This window comes from Lytechinus variegatus, chromosome 12 (assembly GCF_018143015.1).
Source record: "Lytechinus variegatus isolate NC3 chromosome 12, Lvar_3.0, whole genome shotgun sequence".
Lineage (NCBI taxonomy): Eukaryota > Metazoa > Echinodermata > Echinoidea > Temnopleuroida > Toxopneustidae > Lytechinus > Lytechinus variegatus.
This window is the reverse complement of record NC_054751.1, coordinates 15975601-15999849: the sequence shown is the minus strand read 5'-3', so window position 1 is coordinate 15999849 and position 24249 is coordinate 15975601. Positions and strand designations below refer to the sequence as shown.

The 24249-nt window shown below is 37.7% G+C and overlaps 1 protein-coding gene across 1 annotated transcript; it reads right to left on the bottom strand.

Moving 5' to 3' along the window:
* Positions 1–11286: 11286 nt before the first annotated feature.
* On the bottom strand, positions 11287–12862 carry LOC121425313 (receptor-type guanylate cyclase gcy-14-like). Its single transcript, XM_041621342.1, has 2 exons — positions 12262–12862; positions 11287–11303 (listed from the first exon to the last, which is right to left on the bottom strand). The coding sequence occupies exons 1-2, from the start codon at positions 12860–12862 to the stop codon at positions 11287–11289; spliced, it is 618 nt and encodes a 205-aa protein (XP_041477276.1).
* Positions 12863–24249: the final 11387 nt, after the last annotated feature.

The following is a 24249-nucleotide window of genomic DNA, read 5'->3' as shown; positions in this document are numbered from 1 at the left end:
CCCCCCTCCCTTTGTTCCCTACAATGTCAGCGTATCTGTCCCCCATACTTTGATCCCCCCCATCCATCCCCGTCTCATTTACTCCATTCCATTTACTCTTTCTCTTTCTACCACCCCCCCCTCCCGTAATTCACATGTTTTCTCGTTCTTTTCCCCCGAAGCGAAGTTAGGTGAAATCCATCACATTTTTTTTTTATTACGCTGTCAACATTCTAAAATCCATATTTCTATCAAATATATTTCACGGTTGTATCTTACGAACTTATATTTGTTCCAAAATGTGGAAGGACCTGGGTGATGTTTCATAAAGCCGTTCGTGTAAGTTACGCACAACTTTACGAACGACTGGAACATCTTCTTATACATAAGTCAGCTATATAGGGATATATCGTATAGCACAAGAAAGGATCACCAGCCGTGCGTAAAGTCGTTCGTAACTTACGAACAGCTTTATGAAACGAGCCCCTGGTGACGTGTAAAACATGAACATGAATTAGAATTTATTCATTACAACATCATTGCCATCCCGGCGCCAATATTCTGTTCAAAACAAAAATAATTTTTGATCGATCTCTAAATATATTTATAAAGCTATTTATAATGAATAAAATAATATAGGATTTGTATAGCGCACGTATCCACCTTGCTAGGTGCTCCTATATTACCCCGGCTAAGCTAGTCTACCGATTCTGGTGCGCACATTATTTTTTGAGGAATTTCTTGCTGAAGGAAAACACGCCATGGCTAGGATTCGAACTCACGACCGTCTGTTTGAAAGGCGAGAGTCAGAACCACTGGACCACGACGCGACGTGCCCATTTGTATGAAGTTGTTTTAGGTGAAGGACTTGACTATGAATTACTGTCAGTAGGAGATACCAATATTGATTATCGTATATAGCGGAACGTGGGAAATTTCGACCTAACTAAATATGAATGAAATCTAATAAGGTAATAGATTTTGACATATTTGGAAATCCATTTAACAACCCCTTCCTTTCCCTTTGCCCTTCTTTTTATATTTGTTGTTGATATTTACCTGTATTTTCATTCATTTATATATCTATTTATTTATAAATTTGAGAGGTTAGAGGTTAAGTGCCCTCACGTAAGCCAGTGATATCAACTCATTCGCTTGCATGCTTGTGTGTCAGTTCGGAAAAGTACCTTTGTATCAAACCTTTCTTGTGGCTTTAGATAATGATCGCATTTCACCGCCGCAAGCCTTAGAAAGAAACCCGGAATATTCATGAACATCGCGTTTTTGTGATCCCCATATTTTCTTTTGCAATTATGATTTAATCTCTGTGTTTCAAGGGAAGATTATATATGTCATGAATATTGAAAATACAATGGATGGTTCACCACTAAATATGTTATATTTCACCAACATCATCTGACCTACTTTTATTTAAAGAAAAGAAAATTACGGTGGTTGTTTTTTTCGTTAATATCCTTAGTTTTGTTGCTGACTCGGATGCAGGGGCGGCTCCAAAATTTTCCAAAATGGGGGGCATATTTTTTCGAGTAAAATTTTGACAAGCACGAAATAAACACAAATCACGTTTCCAAAATGCCTCATTCGGGTAATAATATACGAGAGTATTTGTCAATGTAAAGAAGACGTTGAGTCCCGTTGAACTCATATACAAGAACTCACTCTAGACGATAATACTGGCTTATCATAGTTGAGATTGAAGAGATCAAATGCATTTATTTGTGGGTTAGCAAATGGGTCGATTTTGTTTTAGGTTATCTTTCTCAGGTTTTAATTTCTATATTTCCTATTACCTTTCTATATCCAAACTTTCTCTTTTATTAAGATACAGATTCGGATTTAGATTAATTTATTTATCGATTTTTATTGGTAAATAAAGTCATGTCAATAATATCTAGCTCTGTCCCTCGCTCCCCCCTCTCTCTCTCTCTTTCTCTCTCCCTCTCTCTGCCCTCTCTCTGATCAATAACATCATCAATACAAATATCTGAACTTTGAAATTAACATGTAAACGTTTTTCAGTGATTGAAGAAATTGTCCATGCATTTTAATGGAAGGATTTGCAGGGGCGAATTAATTAGGCGAATGGATGAATAGACACCCTAACTGAATCCTGCGATATGAAATGAGTTCATTGCAAGAATGAAAGTCGGGATACTTTGAGTACGGGTGCCCCCACCCACCCTCCCCGGAGATTTAAATTTTTTTTCATTTACTATACTTCTCAAGCCCTATACCACATGGGCTTAAATCCGTTTGGTCTAGCATCACTCGGCCCTATTTGTCATTTGGTCTACACTAGGTGTAATACCCATGGGCCCGTATTCAGAAGTCGGGTTTAAGGTAGACCGTGGTCTATCTCCGTGCTAAAATTATGGAGTGCCAAAGGTGTCAATTTTTTTTATTACGTTGCATGTTACTTATGTTTACTGTGCTCTTTCCTGACAATTATGAATGATTTGAGAGCAAAATGAGCTGAAATATGATATCTCTATATACTGTTAGTGATTTATGTAACAAATGGCTATCCATACTTAACCCCGAACTTTAAACCCGAGTTTAAGTTAAACCCGACTTCAGAATCGGGGTAATAAGTCTAATTCTCATTTTTTCTAATGCCCAGTTGATCTTATTCCACTTGTCAAATATAAATTTGGATCATAACAGTTCATCTATATAATCATGAGACTGTTTAAAATGAGATGTTGATTGGCATGGTTTTCTGGATATAATAGGGGATGTCCCCGGATGATGGGTAAAATGCATGAAAATGTCCCTAGAAGTAGGTCATTAGAAAATCACATACATACATACACACACACACACACACGCACACGCATCCTCACATAATCTTGAACATTTGCGTCACTAATACAATGTAATAAAACCATAGATCGCTTCTCATCGATACGAATTTCCTTTTTTTTATAAGTATTTCATTCTTCAGACAGATCGACTGACTTTTGCACTTAGGATTTTCATAGCTGTGATAAGTGTCCAGATAGGGACACCAAGCGGTCTCCCCCAAGCCCAGCAACGACTCGCCTTTCCCGGTTAGTGTAATATGTCCACTTGAGATGCTGTTGACATTTTCTCAAGATAATCATAACAAACTTCACACCTTTGTGGTATGGGTACAATCATAATTTGGATATTTCCCCCCACTCTTCTTTTGTCCGAATTTGATTCGATACGGGGGGGGGGGGTCGGCGGTTAGAATAAGGATTTAAATTGGAGAAAAGGGTTCAAGTAGCATAGACTGCCCTACATCATGTACATGAATGTGGAGATTTATCCGATCCCCATGGTATAAAGCGACCCCATGCCAGATACTCTACCAACGCGCTTTTCATGTAACCCCCGTCAATGGAACAAGACAAGTTGAAAAAAAAGAGGTCGGCCGGTCCATACAGAATTTCTGAAGAACAAAAGAATGCTTGAAAATGGTGCGAAAATATTAATTGAAGGCTAATACGCTGAAGTGCTCTTTTAAGAAAAGGGGGACGGACCACAATCCCACGTTTTGGCAAATTGGGAAACGTTTCCCGATGCGTATTCCGCCGCTCGCCTTGTCTTCCCAGCATATTCTAATAATTATGCCAATGTTGTATGATTTTCTTGGCCGTTCGTGAGGTTTTGTCATGAAAGCTATTTCGAAATCTGTAACTTCTAACAAAAAGTGGGTTATACTTCAAAACTGGGGTCTCTCGGTTGTATCGTGTGTGTTGGCTCACTTGCTAGCGTCCTCCTCACAACTATATATAAAAGACTAAAAACACACAAAAAAGACGTTAAAAGATGGGAGTTGCTTCTACCCTGTTTGGCATTCCGGTAACGTCGATCTGGCACTGTTCGGTTGCTGCCGCGCCCACGGTCCATTGGGTAAAACAAACAAGAATTTAGAAATTTCTTATTTCTATTTCGATCAATGAAATATGACTTTTAATGTTCTAGATAAAGGGGATCATAATTCCACGTTTGCCATAATGGGGTGCGCGCCCCTTCCACCCCCCCCCCCCTCCACACACACACACACTTGCCAATATTGATTTTGTATGGTTTACTGGAACAGTCATGAGTTTTTGTCATGAAATCACCTACCAATTCGAAAGCTGTAAATTTTAACAAGGACCTTCTCACATAATAGGTTTCCAGCTGCTTGTAGACGCGAACCTCAGTATATAGCAATTCGTCATTTTTTCAGAAGCTAAGCTTTCTCGCTGCAAAGTGAATCTAATTTCATGGTCGTACAAGATTGTCTAAAACAGGAAAGTGCATGTTGTCCTTGCTTCAAATTTACGATTTATTAATAGCTTTCTTCATATTTGTACGTGCACAATAATGCGTCGTTGTCTAGGGCTCACTGTTACACTAATCCAGTCAAGTCATTTCGTAAGGCGTCAACATTTATATTGAAGTTCCCGGACGACGCTTATAAGAGACTAGAGAATATAATTCATGACAACACTTTTGTTTACAATCCTATCTGTATGTGTAAGGTTGAAATGGTGAAGAAAAAGTATGAATATTGTTAGTCATGGTTTGAAGCTTAGGACCTTGAATAGAGGATCTTCATCTGCCACTATTCACCCAGGAGTATGTATGATGTTTACCCAGTGGTATAGGATTTCTTGGATTGGTTTTAATGTCGTCGAGCATCATGATCCCCCTTCCACCCATTTCCCTCTCTCCCCCCCCCCACCCCCCTCTCTCACACACACACACACACACCCACCACCGCACGCACCCCATCACACACTCACCCATACATCCGCCCTTATAAAAGCCCTTCACACACATGCATGCACACACATCCTTAGACACGAAAAAGCACACCCACTCTAAATCACAGGCACGCACACCCCACCCCTCACACACTCTCTGTATCTCTGTCTCTCTCTGTCCCTTCCTCAACCCCACCACCCATTCCCCTCCCTCATCCCCCTCTTCCATCTCTCCCTCTCCACACCCCCCCCCCCCATTCGCTGTCTCTCCATCACTCTAGCACTCTGGTGAGAATACTTTTAACATCCATGAATGTTTTCCATGAATATATTAATGTTGATAAAGTTAAGGAAAAGTATGTTCCATCAAACTGTTATCCGTAAGATAAAAAACACATTAATATTGGAGATAAAGTTGGATGTCAAATGGAAAAAAATACATTCATCAGAGAAGCACAGCCGTGTCATGCCTGGAGTCAAGTATTAGTGTACGAAAATAAAGTACAGGAGAATAACCATTTTCAAAATGTCAGTAACACTTGGAGAAACTTTAATACAATAAATGACATGGTATTTGTATAAAGTCTTCATTTATTTACAACGGCGCTCAATAGAAAAAAATCTAATATTGATACCTGAATGCATGGAGCCCAGGCTGAATGTAAGCGCGTTGCGCAGAGAAATTCTCTACTGCCGCCAATAAAATGCCTCCCAAAGATGTTTTGTTCGAATCCATATCGCGCACGTATGTTTGAAACTTATTGACAACAAACATGAAATATTTCCGATATAACATATACATTATAGCTCATTATGGAAGTGGATGATGTCTTTGTCTATAAACTCATTACTTGTCTAATTATTTGTTTCATTCAATCTGCATTCATTAATGACATATTTTTTTCAAGAAATGCCAATTAATACAAAAGGCATATATGATCGAATTTCATTAACGGATGAAACAAATCTCAACACCCTTGGTTACTTCCCCAGATGCGTCTATTACTATTCCAATATTGATTACTTAACTACATAAATAACCTAAACAGTCATGACGTGCAGGATATGAACTGATTTTTTGAACAGAATAAATTATGCGATAATACATTTTACCGATTTTTATTTGGTACCGCAAAGGACGGTAGCACCCGTGAGGCGGGAATCGAACCCTAAACCTTGTGATCTATGTTCCGGAGCCATATTTTAACTGACAACGACATCCCATACCCTTAACTAGATACTGTATCTACAAAGCATGCACAAACAATGTATATATACATTATCTTACATGGTCAATTATAGCGGACAAACTGCTCATTTTGTGTTGGATGCGATGGTAATGAGGCCTTAGGGGGCAGTTCCTTCACGCCAATTACATGTGTCATCCACGATCTATATGCACCGCTACACGAAGGAAACTATTTCCCTTTGCTGTTCGATACCACGTGTAGGCCCTATATCGCAATCGTTTGGTCCGTCTAAAGTAGATGCTACTTTCAGTTTCAGTTTTATTTTGTTCTCATTTCCAACAAAACAGTAGACAAAATCCATCATAAATACGGTTATAACAATTGAGATGTAATAAAGAAACATATAACACAATATACATATAATTATCTGAATTATACATTTGAAACTTAATATGGATCATGAAATATTTGCGGCTGAAAATAACATGCTAGAAATGCAGAGGCCCACTGTGAAGCTTTCCCTGTAAATCGTGGAGCCCTCAAATCAAATTATTCATTAATATTACATTACATAATCAAAATAATGATAGTGGCCAAAAGAGGGGAAGAAAAATGTGAAATAAACAATAACACAATGCATGAAATGAGTAATTTACGGAGAATAACAAGGAGAAACGATGAGGAGAACATATCTGCATGTGGACTAAAATAAGAAAATGTTTCACAGGTGATGTATATGAAGCAAACGCGCAAAGGAAATTGATTAAAGTTTATGCTTGGTTGAGAAGTGGTGACGAGTTCTTCGGATACCAACAATAATAAAAATAACAGTAATAATAGAGATAATAATAATGTTAATGATATTGATAATCACAATAATTATAGTAATCATGATATTAATAACAAAAATAGTCATGATAATATTGACAATAAAAGAAGGGACAAGCTAAGTACAACAAAGAGAGCTAGGTTTTATACGTCGCCAATAAAAATGTCTTAAGTTTTCTTTTGAAGACTGCGAGTGTGAAGGAGAGTTTTTCAAATCTATGCGCAAAGTATTCCAAAATTTAGGACCTTCAAAAACGAATGTATTTTGTGCTAAATAAAATTCTTCAGACTGCCTAGTGGGATATTTATGAATAGTTTGATTCTTTATAAACACGTCATGAAAAACTAAGGGAAGGGTACCAGAATTGAATTTATACATTAATTCTTCAAGACGAAACAAGTAGAGATCGTTTACTTTGAAAATATTATTTTCATGGAAAATTGGATCCGAGTAGGCACGAAACGGAGCATTGCAGATTATACGAATTACTTTTTTTGTAACAATATAATTTTTCTAACAGAGTTTGATGAGTGTTTCCCCAAAGCAAAAGTCCAAAATTTATGTAGGGTAAAACAAGAGAACAATAAAGAATAAGCAAATATGGTTGCGGAACATGTGATTTTAGTCTAATATTTCGAGAGATTGTTTTGCAAATATTTTCGATATGTAATTTCCAGGAGACCTATCAACCAAAACACCTAAAAAAAATTGTATGAGAAACCTACTTAAATGGGGTATTGTCAAACATAATTTGAGTCGGTAATGAAGCTAAGGAGTTACTAAATAAAAATAAACTAAAATATTATTCGTTTCAAAAGATTTAATGACAGTTTATTGTTTCTTATCCATTCTAACATATTTCGCAACTCTGCATTACCGACATTAACAAGAACATTTGGATCTCTGTGTGAAAAAATAGGTTAGTATCACCTGCAAATTAAATGAATTATAGTGAATTGGACGATTTACGAAAATCATTTATATAAAGAATAAACAACAAAGGACCTAAAGAACTCCCTTGCGGAACACCACAATAATATTTCTAAAATCAGATTCTTGCTCACTTAAATAAACAAATTGTTTTCTGTTATAGAGGTAATTCCTGAACCACTCAAAGGCCTTTCCACGGACACCGATATGATTGAGTTTATAAAATAAAAAGTAAAGTACGACTCGGTTAAAAATTTGCCTCTGTACTTGGTTATCTGGTGAGGTTTATTTTTGTAATGACCTCCCTATCATTATTATTTTTGCAATCTGCAATGAGCCTTGATGTCCTTTTACCGGGCGAGATATTTTCAACGGGAAACGGCCTTCTTTAATCTATCTGTAATGTATCACCAATGTGCATTGCCCAATTGTTCATATTGTATCTTATACTTTTTCCAACAAAATATTGGACATTAAAAGAATTAGAACAACTTAAGACATATGAAGCATGTCGAACACCCCCCCCCCCTTATCCATTTCCCATTCGCTGTTCGTTCATATCTCTTGTCCATGTTCCAGTATATTATTTGCCATTAGGTATTCATTTTATGTGTATCATGGTCGTTTAGAACCTGCGAATGATTCCCTTTAATTTGATAACAATAGGGATTTATAAAAAAAATAATAAAAACGACAATAATGGTACTGGAGTGAAGCATAGGCGCACTGTAATCCGTAAAGGTGTTAAATGCATTTTATTTAATACGAATTCGTTCTCATTTTAATTGCATTTTTTTAATTAACTTGGAAATTATTCTATCGAAGTGTTGCATTGTGAGTATAAGCATTCCTTGACTTTTCGTGCAGTTCATGATTGCACATGAAGGCATTCTTTAATTAATGTGACTGCGATATAGATTACCTTGGATACGAAATGATATAATGATACTAAAAATAGTAAAAATATATACCGTAGTTTTGAAAGCAAATTGAACTAATTGCTATATTTATACCGTGTTTGCGAATTCCTTTCTCCAAGCCACGAGAATCGCAAGTTACATGAATTATTTGCGAGGTATGCTTTTGACATTCAGACAAATGTATTACTGATATCTATGTATTTCTTTTATATTTATTTATTTGTATCCGTCAAGGTAAAATCAGGCTATTATTACCATGATCAATGTCAAAAACAGAATTATCAATTCGTATCTTGTGTAAGTAGCTAGCTTATTGTTATAATATTCTCATTTTTTGGACATTGTAAGTTGTATTGATCTTAAAACAAAACCAAACCCCAAAACACATTAATTTGTCATCACCTTCTTCCTCTTCTTCTCGCTCTTTTTCTTCTTACTCTTTTTTCTTCTTCTTTTCCTTCTTCTTCTTTTTTTTTCTTCTTCTTCCTGTTTTTTTTTCTTCTTCTTAATTCCTCTTCTTTTCCTTCTTCTTCTCCCCTTCTGTTTCTTTTCGTTCTCTTTCGTTTTATTTATCATCCATCAGCTGACCAGGACTTGTTCGGGAATGCCCGCCTCTACACAAGGACCATCTCATCTTCTTTGTACTCGACGTCACAGAACAGGGGACTGGGAATGATTTTTACAGGGGTTGCCATAATTTGACAAGCAAAAATAAGGTGTCACTAAGTAACGGAGATGATTTTGGTCCCGAGAAATTTGTCAAGCAAAAAAAAGTTTCACATTTCTCAATTTTGCCATGCGTACTTACCAGAATTACAGGGGTGCTCCTGATGGAAAAAGACACCCAAGCACCCCCGCTTCCCAGGACCATGTCACAAAGTAACTTTTAACAAAAATTACAACTTCATTGTCAAACTTTCGTTGTTGTGAATTTCTCGCGTGTATGTTCTTTTGGAATCCAAATATAGACGTAAAGGTGCAATTTTCCTTTCAATGGGTGTGTACATTGTGTGAGATGAGATAATGCCGGCGTGATTAGCAAAAAAATTTGCTGCTTTTGTCATACTGACAGACGAACAATCGCCCACACAAACACCCACACACCCGCGCGTGGATACGCAGACACTCACACAAACTGCTAATTGGAAATCGAAGTCTCCATGGAAACGGTATGCAATAAAAAAAAATAATGTTCAGTACTGGAAAACAGATATATAATAGATATGAAAACAGATATACTAAAACTTTTCGACGTGCGCTCATCAGAGTAAAATCGCATAAATGAACAGACCGCTATAACAAAACAACTTATCAAAGAATAAAACCAAAATTACAAGAATTATGAGCAGATAGATTGCGTGGCATGATTACAAATAAAATGTGTAACATTTGTCACAACATATTTCAAAACTGACTTTAGTCGCACATCAGGGTCAAATAGCACAAAGGTTAGTGATTAATTGTACGCTTGATTTTCATGATTAATTGCACATTGTAGTCAATTGAATCAATCGTAGAAAAATGTTCTACGATCATTGCTAAGCTTTGTGTTACGGGCCCCTACGAACTTGTGGATGTTCTATCCGACAAGTACTGTTTTATCCGACAGTTACCTTAGTAATAATGCTTCTAAGCCAATCAAAATCACGGGAAGTTGTCAGATCTGACACCTTGCAGAAATGTTAATGAAACACTCCCCTGAACAAGACAAACATACACACACACAAACCATCCCACACACACAAACTGGTATACAAAGACAACCATACATCGAATCGATATCTTAATCAAAATAATACGTAATGGCTAGGTCGATAGTGTTGCATCTTTACAATGAAATGTTGCAGGATGATTATGATAATTAGGCGCCACTATTTCTGAGCGTAGCCAAAGAATTGTCTAAATATTTTATTTGAATATACTCTAAGAGCAATCAAACGCGGAGTCATATTTTGAGAACAAAAGATACTGCAGAACCAGCACGATTCTCAATATATTAAGAGCCAAATTATTATAATCTAAGAGGAGATTCGGATCATATTCACTAAACTTCTGGCAAATCTTTTCAATATTGTGACCATGTTGCGTCGTTTCTGAATGGCATTCAAATTTAAAAACTTACAAAATCTTAGCATTTTCATGATAACTTGAATTTTAGTTTTGTTCTTATTTTTTTTCTTTTACGAATGCTTATTTCTAGCCATGTTTTACATAAAACGAAGTTCTTACCTCTGTTTTTCAAGGAACTCTACACTTCAAACATATTTTGTTTATGCTAAGTTCCTACTATGTATAACATTTTATTCTCTTACTTTATTTGTATGCTTGGTGAAAAATAATGCAAACAAACGAATTTGTTATGTACATCTTTTTTTCTCTCTTTCGTCTACTTCTTCCTACAAGAGTTCTAATCTTTATTTGTAAATCTCTCTTTTTTCTCAACTTGAAAAAAACCCCAATTTGTTACTTGATATAAACAAGGTTAGGACCTGTCTGTTATAGGGTATATTATTGGGAGCAATGCGGCTTAAAAGTAACATTATTTTTGCCCTTGATTGTTTCATGAACCTGCACATTCTTTCAATTTTGTGCATTGTCTCATCTAAGATAAACCCACCAAAATGATCGTAATGAATTATATACATTGCATTATTTCTAGTGGCATGTTCATGGAATATTTCATTGAATATCAAACATTAGGAAAGCTTTAGGTCTATAGGTTACAAAGTACAAAATGGTTGCTATAGATTTGTGTCGCTTATCCTATTGATAAACATGCTTTGTCAGCTTTTGTCATTTTGTGATGTACTTGCGAATTACTTTATCTCCTCAATGATTTTCTATCAACAGCAGTTTCTGACCCGATGTTTTCTGATGATGACACATGATTCATCCAATGAATGTCATTGAACAAAACTGTAAACGACACTGTAATTCCTTGCCTCCTTAATTATTGTAATTATACCAATTGTACTCCATTGCACTTGATCACAACAAATTTCATTTTGATGAGACTTTCATTAAGATAATAATGCTATTATGTAAATTCATTCTTGCATCAAGGCACTTTGCATTAGCATGTAGATGACAGTGCACTGCATAATAATAATCATGATAATTTTTCCATTACCGAACGCTTGCGTCTTTGTTGAATTATTGGTGCATTATTCTTTGGAAGTGGACAACTTCAGAACCTTGAACAACAAGTAATCATAGATGATATTGCAATTACATGAAACTGCTTCAACATCAAGATTCTGGCCATGGGGTGGTGGGGGTACCTAAATTATTGCTAAGAAAGCATGAGTGTTTGTAAGCAAGAAACCAGAGAGTCGGAGGCATAAGGTCCTCTTCTAGGGACCCGGTAGTTGGGATACGTGCCTTTTACCGAAAGGCACTGCTATCGGGCACCAAGTTGGAATCGGACCGACAGGAGCGTATCGTGAAACAAGTTTAATAAGTTCAAAAGACTTTTTGCGATAGTTACCATAGTAACAGTATTGTTCAACAAATCAAAATCAAGAAAAGTTTCCGAAAAGGAATGTTGATGAAACGCATTCTGGGTTACCGGATTACGAGACATCATCATGCCTTCTCATTGAGACGCCCTTATTCCTCTTGATAGTGAAATTGGTCATAAAATCAATTTATTAGAAACAGTATTAACTTACTTCTTGAATCTATCCGGACATTCTTCAGGATGTTTCGGGCAACTGAGAGATTGAGGGGCTTCTGGTATGATTCCGTTAGGACGGGAGTATACCGGCGTTTATCCATGAGCACCCGTGTCTTATAGGCCAGGTTGGCCATGATGCCCTCCAAAGGATAGATGATGCTGTATATGTTCCAGTTGAAGTGTTCCAGAATAGTTGGAATGGTATGAGAAATTTGGAAGATGGTGGGATAAGTCCTGGCGAGGGTGGTGTGTACATGTAGGGGGTCTGCGAACTCGCCATCGTCAATGGCCGGGCAGAACCACGACGTCATCGGGACTTGCCAGTAGCTGGTCAAGTCGGCTACCGTCGAACAAGGCATCGAGCACGGAGGCCCGATGAACGCGTCCACGGATTCGTCCATGAAGTCGACCGCGTGCCCGCCGGCTATGATGGACCGACATTCAGTGTCGGCGACCACGATATCTACAGTGTTCGACGAGTTGCTGCCGCTTAGCAAGTCCGAGGCGGTTATTCGCTCCCTCGCTAGCACAGCGGCCCCGTAGGAGCGAGTGCCGAGGAATGGATAGGCATCGTTCTCTGTAGTGTTCCATGGCATCAGTAGGATTAACTTAAAGTCATAACTTATTGCAAATTGCACTTGAAATAGAGATAAGGCCAGAATAATTGCCCACCTTGAATGACGAATGTTGTTTCCCAACCTGTAAAACCATCTCCACAATATAAGAGGGGCTTGATGCAAGAGCTGCATGGTGCAACTCCTTTATTATTACTTTTTTTGTAATAATACCTCAGAGATGATAAGATCCACGGTGCATCTTGAAATGTTGTATGCAAATTCCCCAAACTTAAGCCAGATTCTTCAAAACAATGATATAGATAATATGACTTAACTTGGATCCAGATTTGCATTGAGAAGGTGTAGTTAAAAGAATCCAACTAACATATTCCAAACATGGTCATAGAATGACGGAGATTCCTCTTCTCGCCTTCTCATATTTTCTTCCTCTCCGAGAATGACGTCGCCTCTTTATTTTGATAGAAGCCCCTGACCGCGATCCCGAGCACGACATCTGTCGTCAACGCACCGTAATTCCACATCGATGACACAGAAGGCTCTAATCGAAGACACTTGCGCCGAAAAAAAAATACAAGCCACGCCGTACTCGACTGGGAAGATTTATGAGAAGCATCCCTACTTGGGGCAAATCCCCGCGCTTTTGATCATACTTGTCTGCACAGTGGGCTAGTACGTTAACTACACGCTTGTGTGCGGGAGGGAGTTCTGGCCAAAGCATATAGGTTCTGGCGTACGTCACATCAAAACTTCGCGACAAGGAAAATGGTAAAAGAGGCGGAGTCGTTGAGCGGGGAGGTAGTTACCATTCGGTAGTTGAGAAGTCGCTGTAATGATCCTTATCAATAAACGATTTTCTCATCCATATTATCATTCTAATGCACTCTATCTCATACAAAACAAGATTATTGACAATGTTATATATTTTTAGCAGAACCTTTAATATTTAATGTATTATCTATCATGGGTTTCCAGCAGTTATAGCACCAACGCGCAAATCAATGACCGCAAATAACGCTATGGAGACTATTTGCTTTTCGAGTTAGTAGTTAGATACCACGTCAAGCTTAAAGTTGTGAGATAATGAGCAAAAAGAAGGAGGTAAGGTGGCTGCTTTTCAAACGAAATGATGCAGAGAAAGTGATACTTCCAATGAACATCATGATTAAAGTCATTGTCATTTCGACCATTTTTTGCTTCTAATGAATTTTCATTTAGACTATTACAAATGGCAAAGTGATTAGGATTCTACATCAGTGAGATGATGCTGAAATGTTATTGCCATGGTTTTGCATCTTTTGTTGCGATAATTTTGATGAGCATTTTGCAATCGTGCTAATTGCCAATTATGGAGGTGCCGTGGCCGTTTGGTCTAAGGTGCCTGACTGTACATTAAAAAGTCTGGGGTTCGATCCCCTGCTGTGCCCGTGAGCAAGGCATTCTTTGATCCTGTGTTCAAATAAATGAAAATGCTATCACATTCTTTGTAACTAGTTGTGCACTTAAAAAAATGAAATGGTTATTTCTATAAGTCACCAAGAGAGTCATTAAGGGCACAATTTTCATTATAGCTCTGATTCGGCATATGATAATTTATTTATATAAATCCGTTCATGCCATTTTTGTGTACGTAGAATCGCTGGTGACCTTCTAGTTGTTCAAAAATACAGACAAGACAAAAACAAAAATATAAGCTCCATTCTGTTCTATGATTCATGTTTACGGGTCATTGAGAGGTGTATAGCGATAGTGGAGTGAAAAGAAAATCACTTTTAAATGTCAACTTCTCCTTATTGGCAATGAACTGGATAAACAAAAAGAACGTTGGCTTTTAACGAAGTCATTTGCATATATTATGCATAGAAAAGCGTCCTTCACCGATACGTACCTATCCTCAGTCTTATCACCTATGGAAGACGAGTTCAATTAATCATGGATTCGAGTAGGATCCATGGTGTAATTAAGCTAATTAAGTAGGCCTATAGTATATCATCTCATATTGATAAGTGATATGTTCATCAAAAAGGTGATTTTCGGGTACTTTATGACATGTATGAAGAGAACTATTGTATTGTATCATTTTAGTCATTATCTGTTTGCATAGAATAATACGTTCCAGGGGGAGGGGGGGGGGCAGGGGGGACGCGACCCCCTACCAAAAATAGTAGGGGACACAATATCCAATGTCCCCCTAATATTTTTGGTCTTTTATGATGGAAAAAATACATCATTGAAAATCGAAATAAAACATGTATTTTGGACGAGATGACCTTACTTTTGGGGTGATAACATTTTTTTCCGTCGTTAAATTTATTTTGTTCGAAATGACCTTACATAGGGGTGGTAGCCTGTTTTTTCTGTTTGTCAAAATTTCCAGCCCCTGGTCCCCCAACCTTCCGGGAGACTGAGATTTCCGCCCTTGGTTCTGTTGACCCGACCACAAGACCAAAAGATCAATTTACAAAAAATACAATTCAATACACTCTAAAAACATCGAGTAAAAGTAATACCATTAATATTTGGTAGAAAGGGAACATGCATGTTTGCTGGGCATCCCCCTACAAAATAATTGGTATCTATATTTACCCAACCAACCTGCATGTTACCATTTTACCCAACATTGGGTGATTTACTTTGAGGTGTAGATAGTTTGTTTATCAATTACCTCCGTAATAATGTGTGGGGGCGTCGTGGTCTAGTGGTTCTGACTCTCGCCTTTCAAACAGAGGGTCCTGGGTTCAAATCATAGCCGTGGCGTGTTTACCTCCAGCAAGAAAATTTTCCACACTGTGCTGCACTTAACCCAGCTGAGGCAAATTGGTGCCGGCAGGAAATAGTGTGCATCTGAATCGGTAGCCTAGCTTAGTCGGGTAATAAACAGTTTTCGGAAATGAAGTGGCTACCCTGGGTAAATATTCAATCTGTAGGGTGTAATTTTAACACCTCATGGTGTGGTCCTCTATTAACACCAATTGGTGTCAGTTTTAACACCACAGTCTTTTACAGTGTGGCAATCAAGATCACAAAACATGTTTTCGCTTCACGACGCACGACAGATTCAAGAACATAGCAAATGGATTGTCAAATGTCATCCATGACAATGAACAACCAAAAAGACTTTTGTCGGAAATTGTCTTGGACTCTGGACAAACGTCATATTTGCAAGACGAAACTGCGGTTGTTCACCAATTTTCGACAAAGACTTCCAAGCCGTTCATTGTCATCTGACGGGCATTTTCAATTGATTCACTGTGTTCTTGAATCCAACCCCTTTGTACATGCAAAAATTCCCTAATAAATTATACAAACAATAAAAATGTGCAAAATAATGCATTTCTCTCTTTTTTATCTTAAAATTGAGGATTTCATAAAACGCAAGTTTATGTTTCTTAGTCTCAGCCGAAGATCTCAAAATGAGTTATCCTTTGTACGGGGAGAAAAATCGTAAGAACCACGAGTTCGCTGATTAGGCATCCCCAAAATTAGGTTTCAGTCCACATTAAAGGCTCATCCAGTAACCCCCCTCCCCCCAAAAAAGCCCAAATAAACGGGGAAAATATCTTAATCCCGTACAAAGATCGCTATAGCCCATTTCGTCCATAATAAATTGTTTTCCTAATCAATTTCGTTTCATTAGTAACTTAGGGGTTAGTGAATCGATATCCATTTTCATGGCCGTATAAATCAGGGGAAAAGAGGGCAATCCCCTAGAGATAGTTCAATATCAATACATGTAGTTCATTGAACAGTGTTTTTAAGAATTAGATTTAAGGTCCATAAATTCCGATCAGTGTATATACATGTAGCATAATGGGCAGAAATATGTGAGGGAGGACAACATGGCATCTGTGAAAACATTTCTCAAAAGTCCCAAGCGAGCGAAGCAAGCGAGAAAATTATTGACCTTTTTAAGATGGAGTCTAATTTGGTGATAAAGTTTAATATAATATTCAATAAATAACATAACATCTTACCCTTTTACTTCCGTTTCCTTTTTTTCTTCTAAATTGTTTTCTTGGTGGTTGACTTTTGGGGGCATGGCCCCAAAACCCCACGCAGGAGATTTTGATATAGCACTACAAAATCTCCGAATCAACTTCATTCGTCTCGCTCTTTCACTTGTATCTTTTTGTTATTTTACTTACCCCCCGCGCTAAAAATTTCAACCGCATGGCCCATGCTCATTTCTTATTCAAATAAGGATGGGTTTGGGCATTTATCAAGATATAGTTCCCCATGCGTCCCGGAATAACCTAAGATAAAATTATCAAATGTTTCTCTCTTTATCCCAAGGATAACCAAACATAACTCTGATAGTTGAGATTACAATATGTTACACAACAATTTCTTGTTTCACCCATGCGAAATAACTTTAATCCAATGTCGCAGTCATAATTATCAACCATGACATTACCTACTCCAAAACCAGCCGATTGTAATAGCGTAATAGCTTTGATCAGTTTGGAATCAGTTTCGTTTGTGTAACTGACTCTTTTGAATGGGGAAAACAGTAGGCCTAGTTTTGCAAGATAAAAAAAAATGTAATCTGAGGCTGATAAGATGTCTTGCACGCACATTGGGTCAGATGCATAAATAATAATAATAATCCGCTTTTATATAGCGCTTAATCCATCGGAACGACGTGTCTAAGCGCTTTACAGATATATTATTATATATTATAAAAAGTAGCAATTGCTTTTGCGAGGCTTTTGCTTGATTCCGTATGCATAGAAATAAGCTAGCGAATGCTGTATCTGGTAAGTTCAAGCAATCGCTAACTGATGCTAGTATATCCTTGAGGATAAAGCTATTGCTAAAAAGCGTATGTATAAAGCGAACATTTCGCTTGTGCGTCCAATAAGCACTTGCTAGGGTTTTCAAGCTCCTTAAGAGCAGCTTGAGCGTTTGCTTAATCAGGGCGTTCGCGTTTTTTTATCATGTTTATGCACCTGAGTACCGTAGTGTACCATAGCCTATATTCATGTTCATGTTTTCTTCCTAATAATTGCAAATCAAATGCCAAATATATAAATGTATCAAAAGAAATAATTTGAGTTTGACTGACACCACATCTGAGGAAAAAATGTTATCGGAAAGAAGCGGTAATTTGCACTGCCACACCTTTGTGTTGGAGTCCTGCCTTCTTTGTGAGTCGTGTTCCCACCAGCGTGACGCTGCTATTGTTCAAACCGCTAGTAATTGCTTTCTGAAGGCAAGAAAAGAGCCCAAGCATTCGCAAAGGGTTATGCTTATGAAATAAAGCAAATGCTGAAGCATGATCATTTGGTTTGCTTGTGCTTAAATCACAGTAAAAACTGTGGTGTTAACCGGTGTACATAGGACCACACCAGTTATTTTACACCGGTGGTAAATTGGTGGTGTTAGTTTTACACCTATAGGTGTTATTACAACACCTTTTGTTGTTACTTTTACACTCTTTGGTGTTATGTTTAATCTCTAGGGTGTAATTTTAACACCTCAGGGTGTGGTCCTCTATTAACACCAACTGGTGTCAGTTTTAACACCGCAGTTTTTACAGTGACGCATCTGACCCATTGCATGCCACGTAGGCTAAATGTTTTCGAAATTAAGGGCAATACATCGATATTCATAAGGACCACTATTCCTAAATACCGCCGTGTGATCGGGCTTTTACTTTTGGAATGTGCTCACTGGACAAGGGGAAATATTATAAAACAAAAGGTCTTCAAATAAATCTTCTTTGATGATGTTCAAGTGCACTTCGTGTGTTACGTCCAGTCTTATCCTTTTAACTCGTTTCAATATTAAACTTTTTTTCTTCGAATTTTTGCGTTACACGAGATCTTTTAAAAGTGAATTGTGCCCACTCAAGCGGAAACTTGTCGACAACTATTATCGTCAATCGCCTTAAAGATTTTTTTTTCAAACTTTAAATATCATACACACTTCATACATACCTGTGTATTTTCTTTCTTGCAATATGTCCTCACCAAGTCTTATCTTAAACCCATTATGATGTGGTTTTCATGCCAACATATTAAGATCTTTGTCTCTTCTGATATTCTGTGGTTGATTCTTGAAGCTATAGCATGAATGAAGTAATGCAATCTTATAAAACATCTTTACTCTTACGAATGCTGTAATTATACTGCAATTTTTTGCCTTATATTCTCCGGATTATGCACGCATTGCGGTTTTCTCGGTTTGTCGTATAGAATTCAAAGAAACAAAACCCTGGGAATATCATGGAGAAGAAATCAAGAAATTAATGTGTTATAGGATGCACTGTTACAAGTACCGTGATTTTACATAAAAAAGAAGATTTTGCAGAAAGCAATAACAGAATCATTCTGTAAATTTATAAAACAGGATTTTCTGCGATTTTATGCAGAACAGGTCTGTTTAAAAAGGGGGAAATGGGTGTTTTATTTAAGGATATCTGTAACATTCCATAGACCAAATACCAATTTCCTGTAATATTACACAATCTGGTAAGATTAGAGGTGTTCTCGAGACTCTGCTGCAGGAACTTCTTTTATTTTAAGGATAAATTTTCTGACAGTGTGGTTTTGTTTTCTATGGCGATTCTGATATTGACAATGTTTCTGCAAAACTGCTAGATATAGTTTTGTTTAAAATTAATGGTTTCCTTGCCAACAAGTCTCAGATGTCATTGATTAAAAAAATATAGCTCTGAGAGAAATTGATTTAAAGAAAACAGGGGACACAGAGAGATATAAGGGGAAAATGATTGAGAAAGTTGTGAATGTTTGAAAAGCTGTCAGTATACTGGCGATTCTCATATTGGCAATTAATAATCATTTTGCTTGTAACCATCTCTGAACATGTTAAGTTTTTAACACCCCCATTAACATACAAACGCACACAAAAATGGGTTGGTCAATTTTCCAGTTTACAACTGTATTATATGACTGTCCTAAACGTTTTTATTGTGTTGATGATATGAAATCCGAACTTTTTTAGTGTATGTAAAACTGCGATTTTATATGAAATTCTGATTGACTGATTGATTTAATTTATTTCTATCAAAAACAAATAACAATATATACTTATAAAATTGATAAATTAAAAAACGAGAGGATGGCCCTACTCAGCAGCATCAATCATGGCGCTGCTGCACTCTAAAAATTCGAATGTTAAATCAACATTTGAAAGGTTGGAGGAGTGACAACCTTTTCCACATGTTACATCCAACCTTGTGTAAAGCTGAATCCAACATTTTAAGTGTTGGGTAGAACCATTCAAAGTGGTAAATGCAACATTTAGAAAATGTTGTCACTCCTCCAACCTTTCTAATGTTTAGTTAACATTTCTTTATTAGAGTGTGGTCTACCGAGGGGTCCTCATATAGCATAAAAGAAAATTACACAAATATAAATTATACACAATGTAAAAAATAACATGGTAGGAATCCCCGTCCATCATAAATCATACAGCATATATTTATTATAGCTATTAATCCGTTTCTCAATTGTTCAAAGTGCGCGTATGTTGGTGTGGATGTGTGTTGGACTGATTTCTTTTTTTTTTGTCAGAAGTGTACCAATCAGAAGGCCGACCTTTAACGTCTCCATCCGAAATACTGGATCGAACCTGCATGGAACCTCTGCAATTCGTAACTTCCCTATACGTTATGGCTTGTCTGACAGTAGTCCACCTCCTGGACTGTTGTTATTTTGTACGACACGACTACCCAACACACTACAACCCATAACACGCATACACACACCCTGAATTTTTCGGGGAAAGTGAATCAGTGGGTAAGGTGAATCACTGGGGTAAGTGAATCAGTGGAGGGCGCGGGCCCGGGCGTGTGTGTGTTGGTTATGGTTTGCCCAATCAGTAAAAATCGTCCAGGACGTGGACTAGTCTGACAGGCGCACGCCACGACGCCAAGTTTTTTTTAAAACAAAAATACAGTTTCTTTCAAGAGAAGAGAATTGCCGAAAGGGGGCGTTATGCATCTTCGAATGTAAAATACTAATTTCTACAAATAATCAGCGATTCAGCGAATGATAATAAAACGATAACTACAATTATGTGAAATTGGAATGTTAAATGACCCTTTTAGACGCTGTTGTTCTGACATTAAGTTGGTAAAACAATTAAAGAGGAAAGTAAGAAAAGTTACACCACGAAAGATTGCAAACAATAATCAGTTTGGCAATTTGGTTGGCTATTGCTAGTTAGTAAGCGGTAACCTAGCAAAATCTAGATTTTTCATGCCGCTATTTAAAATGGGTTCTCAAGATCAAAATCCAATTTCATCTATTATGAAATCTGGGCAAAAAAATAGTATATGGCGTAATATAACTGTAATACAATATTGTTACATAAGAACATTCTTTGAGCATGTTGGGTTATATGTTTTTTGTCCATTTTCAGTCCACAGCTGCATAGGCTAATCCACATTGAACATTGTGGAAATGTTTTATACTTCATGCATACCTACTTGACAACCTAGTCACATTTGATATGTTAGACTCAGCATCCACTTGACTCGCTCCCACACTTTATCCGTCTTTTCTGGATGAATGCTCGTCGTGTTCAAGGAGGTAGAAAAATGGCGGTTTCCCATATTTTGCTTTTCTCATTCCCAAGTGCCCCCTTTTGTTCCGTTTATTGTACAAATGCATTCTAAGCACTTTCTCGGATTGTAAAACTTAACACGATTGCTCATTCGAGGCTTGCCATTTTGAAGTATCTTCTCGAGTGTTCGTGTTCATGGTCGACTAGATTTTATGAAGGCTGGTTTCACACGCTTGGATAACGTCCATAAAATATTTTTTTAAATCGTCTTGACTTTTCCAATCCATCAGCTACAACGAAACCTACTCCATGGCCCCGTCTTACAAAGACTTACAATTGATCCAATCAATCTCAATTGTATGGAAACCATCAATGTCATACTTTTTCTACAGGAAATTTGCACAATATCCCTTTTGATAAATTCAAATCGCACTCTATTTTCGAGAAAACAATGAGAGGATGAATATATCATTATCTAGAAGATTATTTTTAACAAACATGCATTTGAGATGTTGACGTTGTTGGCTTTCCATATTGTCATTGATCGGATCAATCGCAAATCTTTGTAAAATGGGCCCCAGATCTATACCGATGATATGCCATTCTTAAAAACGTAATAGCTTTGATCGGCCTGGAATCGATTTGGTGGTGCGAGTGTAACGTGAGTACGGCACATAATGTTTCTCCTTTCTCTGTCTATTCTTTCCTATGATTTATTCCTTTTCCCTTTTCTATTCATAAATATGAGAACGAAAATATAGGATAAAACTATGTGAGCCGATGTAAGGATGCGTGTGTGGGTGTGTGTCCAACATGTAGGCTATAATGTAAGTGTGTGAGGGATTTTTGCATTTTTGTTTGTTGAGGTATGCGTGAGTTTATGGGCATGTCTGATCTGTACTAATAATGCCCATACAGGCTCCATAGAAATGTATTTGTTATATTAGATAAAAAAAAACCATCTACGTAAAATAACTTGCTTTAGGCCTAGTGCGTGACTCGAACCCCGGACTTCCACGAGTGACGTTAGGCAAATTCGACTACTCATGCTACTCAGCTATATGGCCATATAGAGTTAAGACACATAATAATAATAATATAATATTCCGCATTTATATAGCGCTTAATACATCGGAACGACGTCTCTAAGCGCTTTACAGACATATTATTACCCCGGTCATCGGATCCTTGCATGCCCGCATACAATGTATGCACCTTCTCCACTCCCTGGGGAGCATTCCAACAAGAGTTCCAAGACTCAATTGCTAGGCATACTACATATAGGCTTTCACATCCTACCGGGTACCCATTTAACACCTGGGTGGAGAGTGGCAAAGTGTGGATTAACGCCTTGCCAAAGGACGCTAGGCCATGGTGGGATTCGAACACACGACCCTCTGATTACAAGGCGAGAGTCAGAACCGCTACACCACGACGCTTCCACATCGCGGAAGGATCTTCTCCGCGCCCACACAATGCCGTCTTCAAAATATCTGACAAACGTGGACCTGTGTGAGTTACATTTCAATTGCTAAATGCGGACACCTCCTCCAGTGTGTTAATGTCACTAGCTAACCGTGGACTTACCCTCTGCAACGTTACTTTTTGTTCGCTTTTGCCACATACATCTACTAACATCACTAGCGTACCTAAGGGGGGCCGGGCCGGGGGGGGGGGCAGTCTTCCCCCGAATTTGCCCCCCCCCATGTGGAAAATCCTAGGTACGCCACTGACTAACATTCGTATATACTCCATATCTTATTTTGGGCTTTCCACGGTTTGGTGTGTCTCCGATTCTATTAAAGTGGCGTTTCAGACGGTTCCATGACAATCACTCCAATTGCTCCTCTGTAAATTCCACACACTAATGGAATGACCAAATTCAACCATGGATTGAACAATATATGCTCTATCCTAAACACAACCCTAAACCTAACATAAACCCCTATTGTAGCCCTAACCTAACCTACACTGTAAAAACTGCGGTATTAAAACTGACACCAATTGGTGTTAATAGAGAACCACACCCTGATGTGTTAAAATTACACCCTAGAGATTAAACATAACACCAAAGAGTGTAAATGTAACAACAAAAGGTGTTGTAATAACACCTATAGGTGTAAAACTGACACCACCAATTTAACACCGGTGTAAAATAATTGGTGTGGTCCTCTATGTACACCGGTTAACACCACAGTTTTTGCTGTGTACCCTACAGCCCCTATATCTCCTTAAGACGAAATAAAGCCAGAAGGAATAGTCGCCGGAGCAAATGTCTCACCGTTTCGGTTTATTGCCGACAATTGTGGGTGAATAAACACACAACCATAAACATCACATACACACATACGTGTAACGTGGAGCGTTGTGGCCCAATGGATTAGTCTCCGGACTTTGAAACAGAGTGTCGTCACGGTGGGTTCGAATCCCAGCCAGCGCCTTGAGCACCTAACAAGGTGGATATGTGTGCAATATAAATACCATATTATATATTATTATTATGAATACCATATATTATTATTATTATTATTAAAAAGATATTGATATTTTGTAAGTACATAACAATAGTAAACATGGTATAAAGATGCAGTGGTTCATGGGTGCAGGTATATAGGTATATAATGAGGTAGAAAGGGGATGAGTGAATGAGATTTCGCAAGTTTCATTTTGTTAAGTTGCTCGTTAAGGCGTATGGGAATAATATTCTACTGTAGAACAGAAGCGGAAGGTAAGCATCAAATCATCATCAGACAAAAATGAAAAAAAATGAGTCGATTCCCATCTACCCAATATGAATACATGGATTAAGAATCGTCAAGACAGAGATAGAGCAGGCGTAATAGAAAGAAACGGAGGAATTACCAATTATGAGAAAT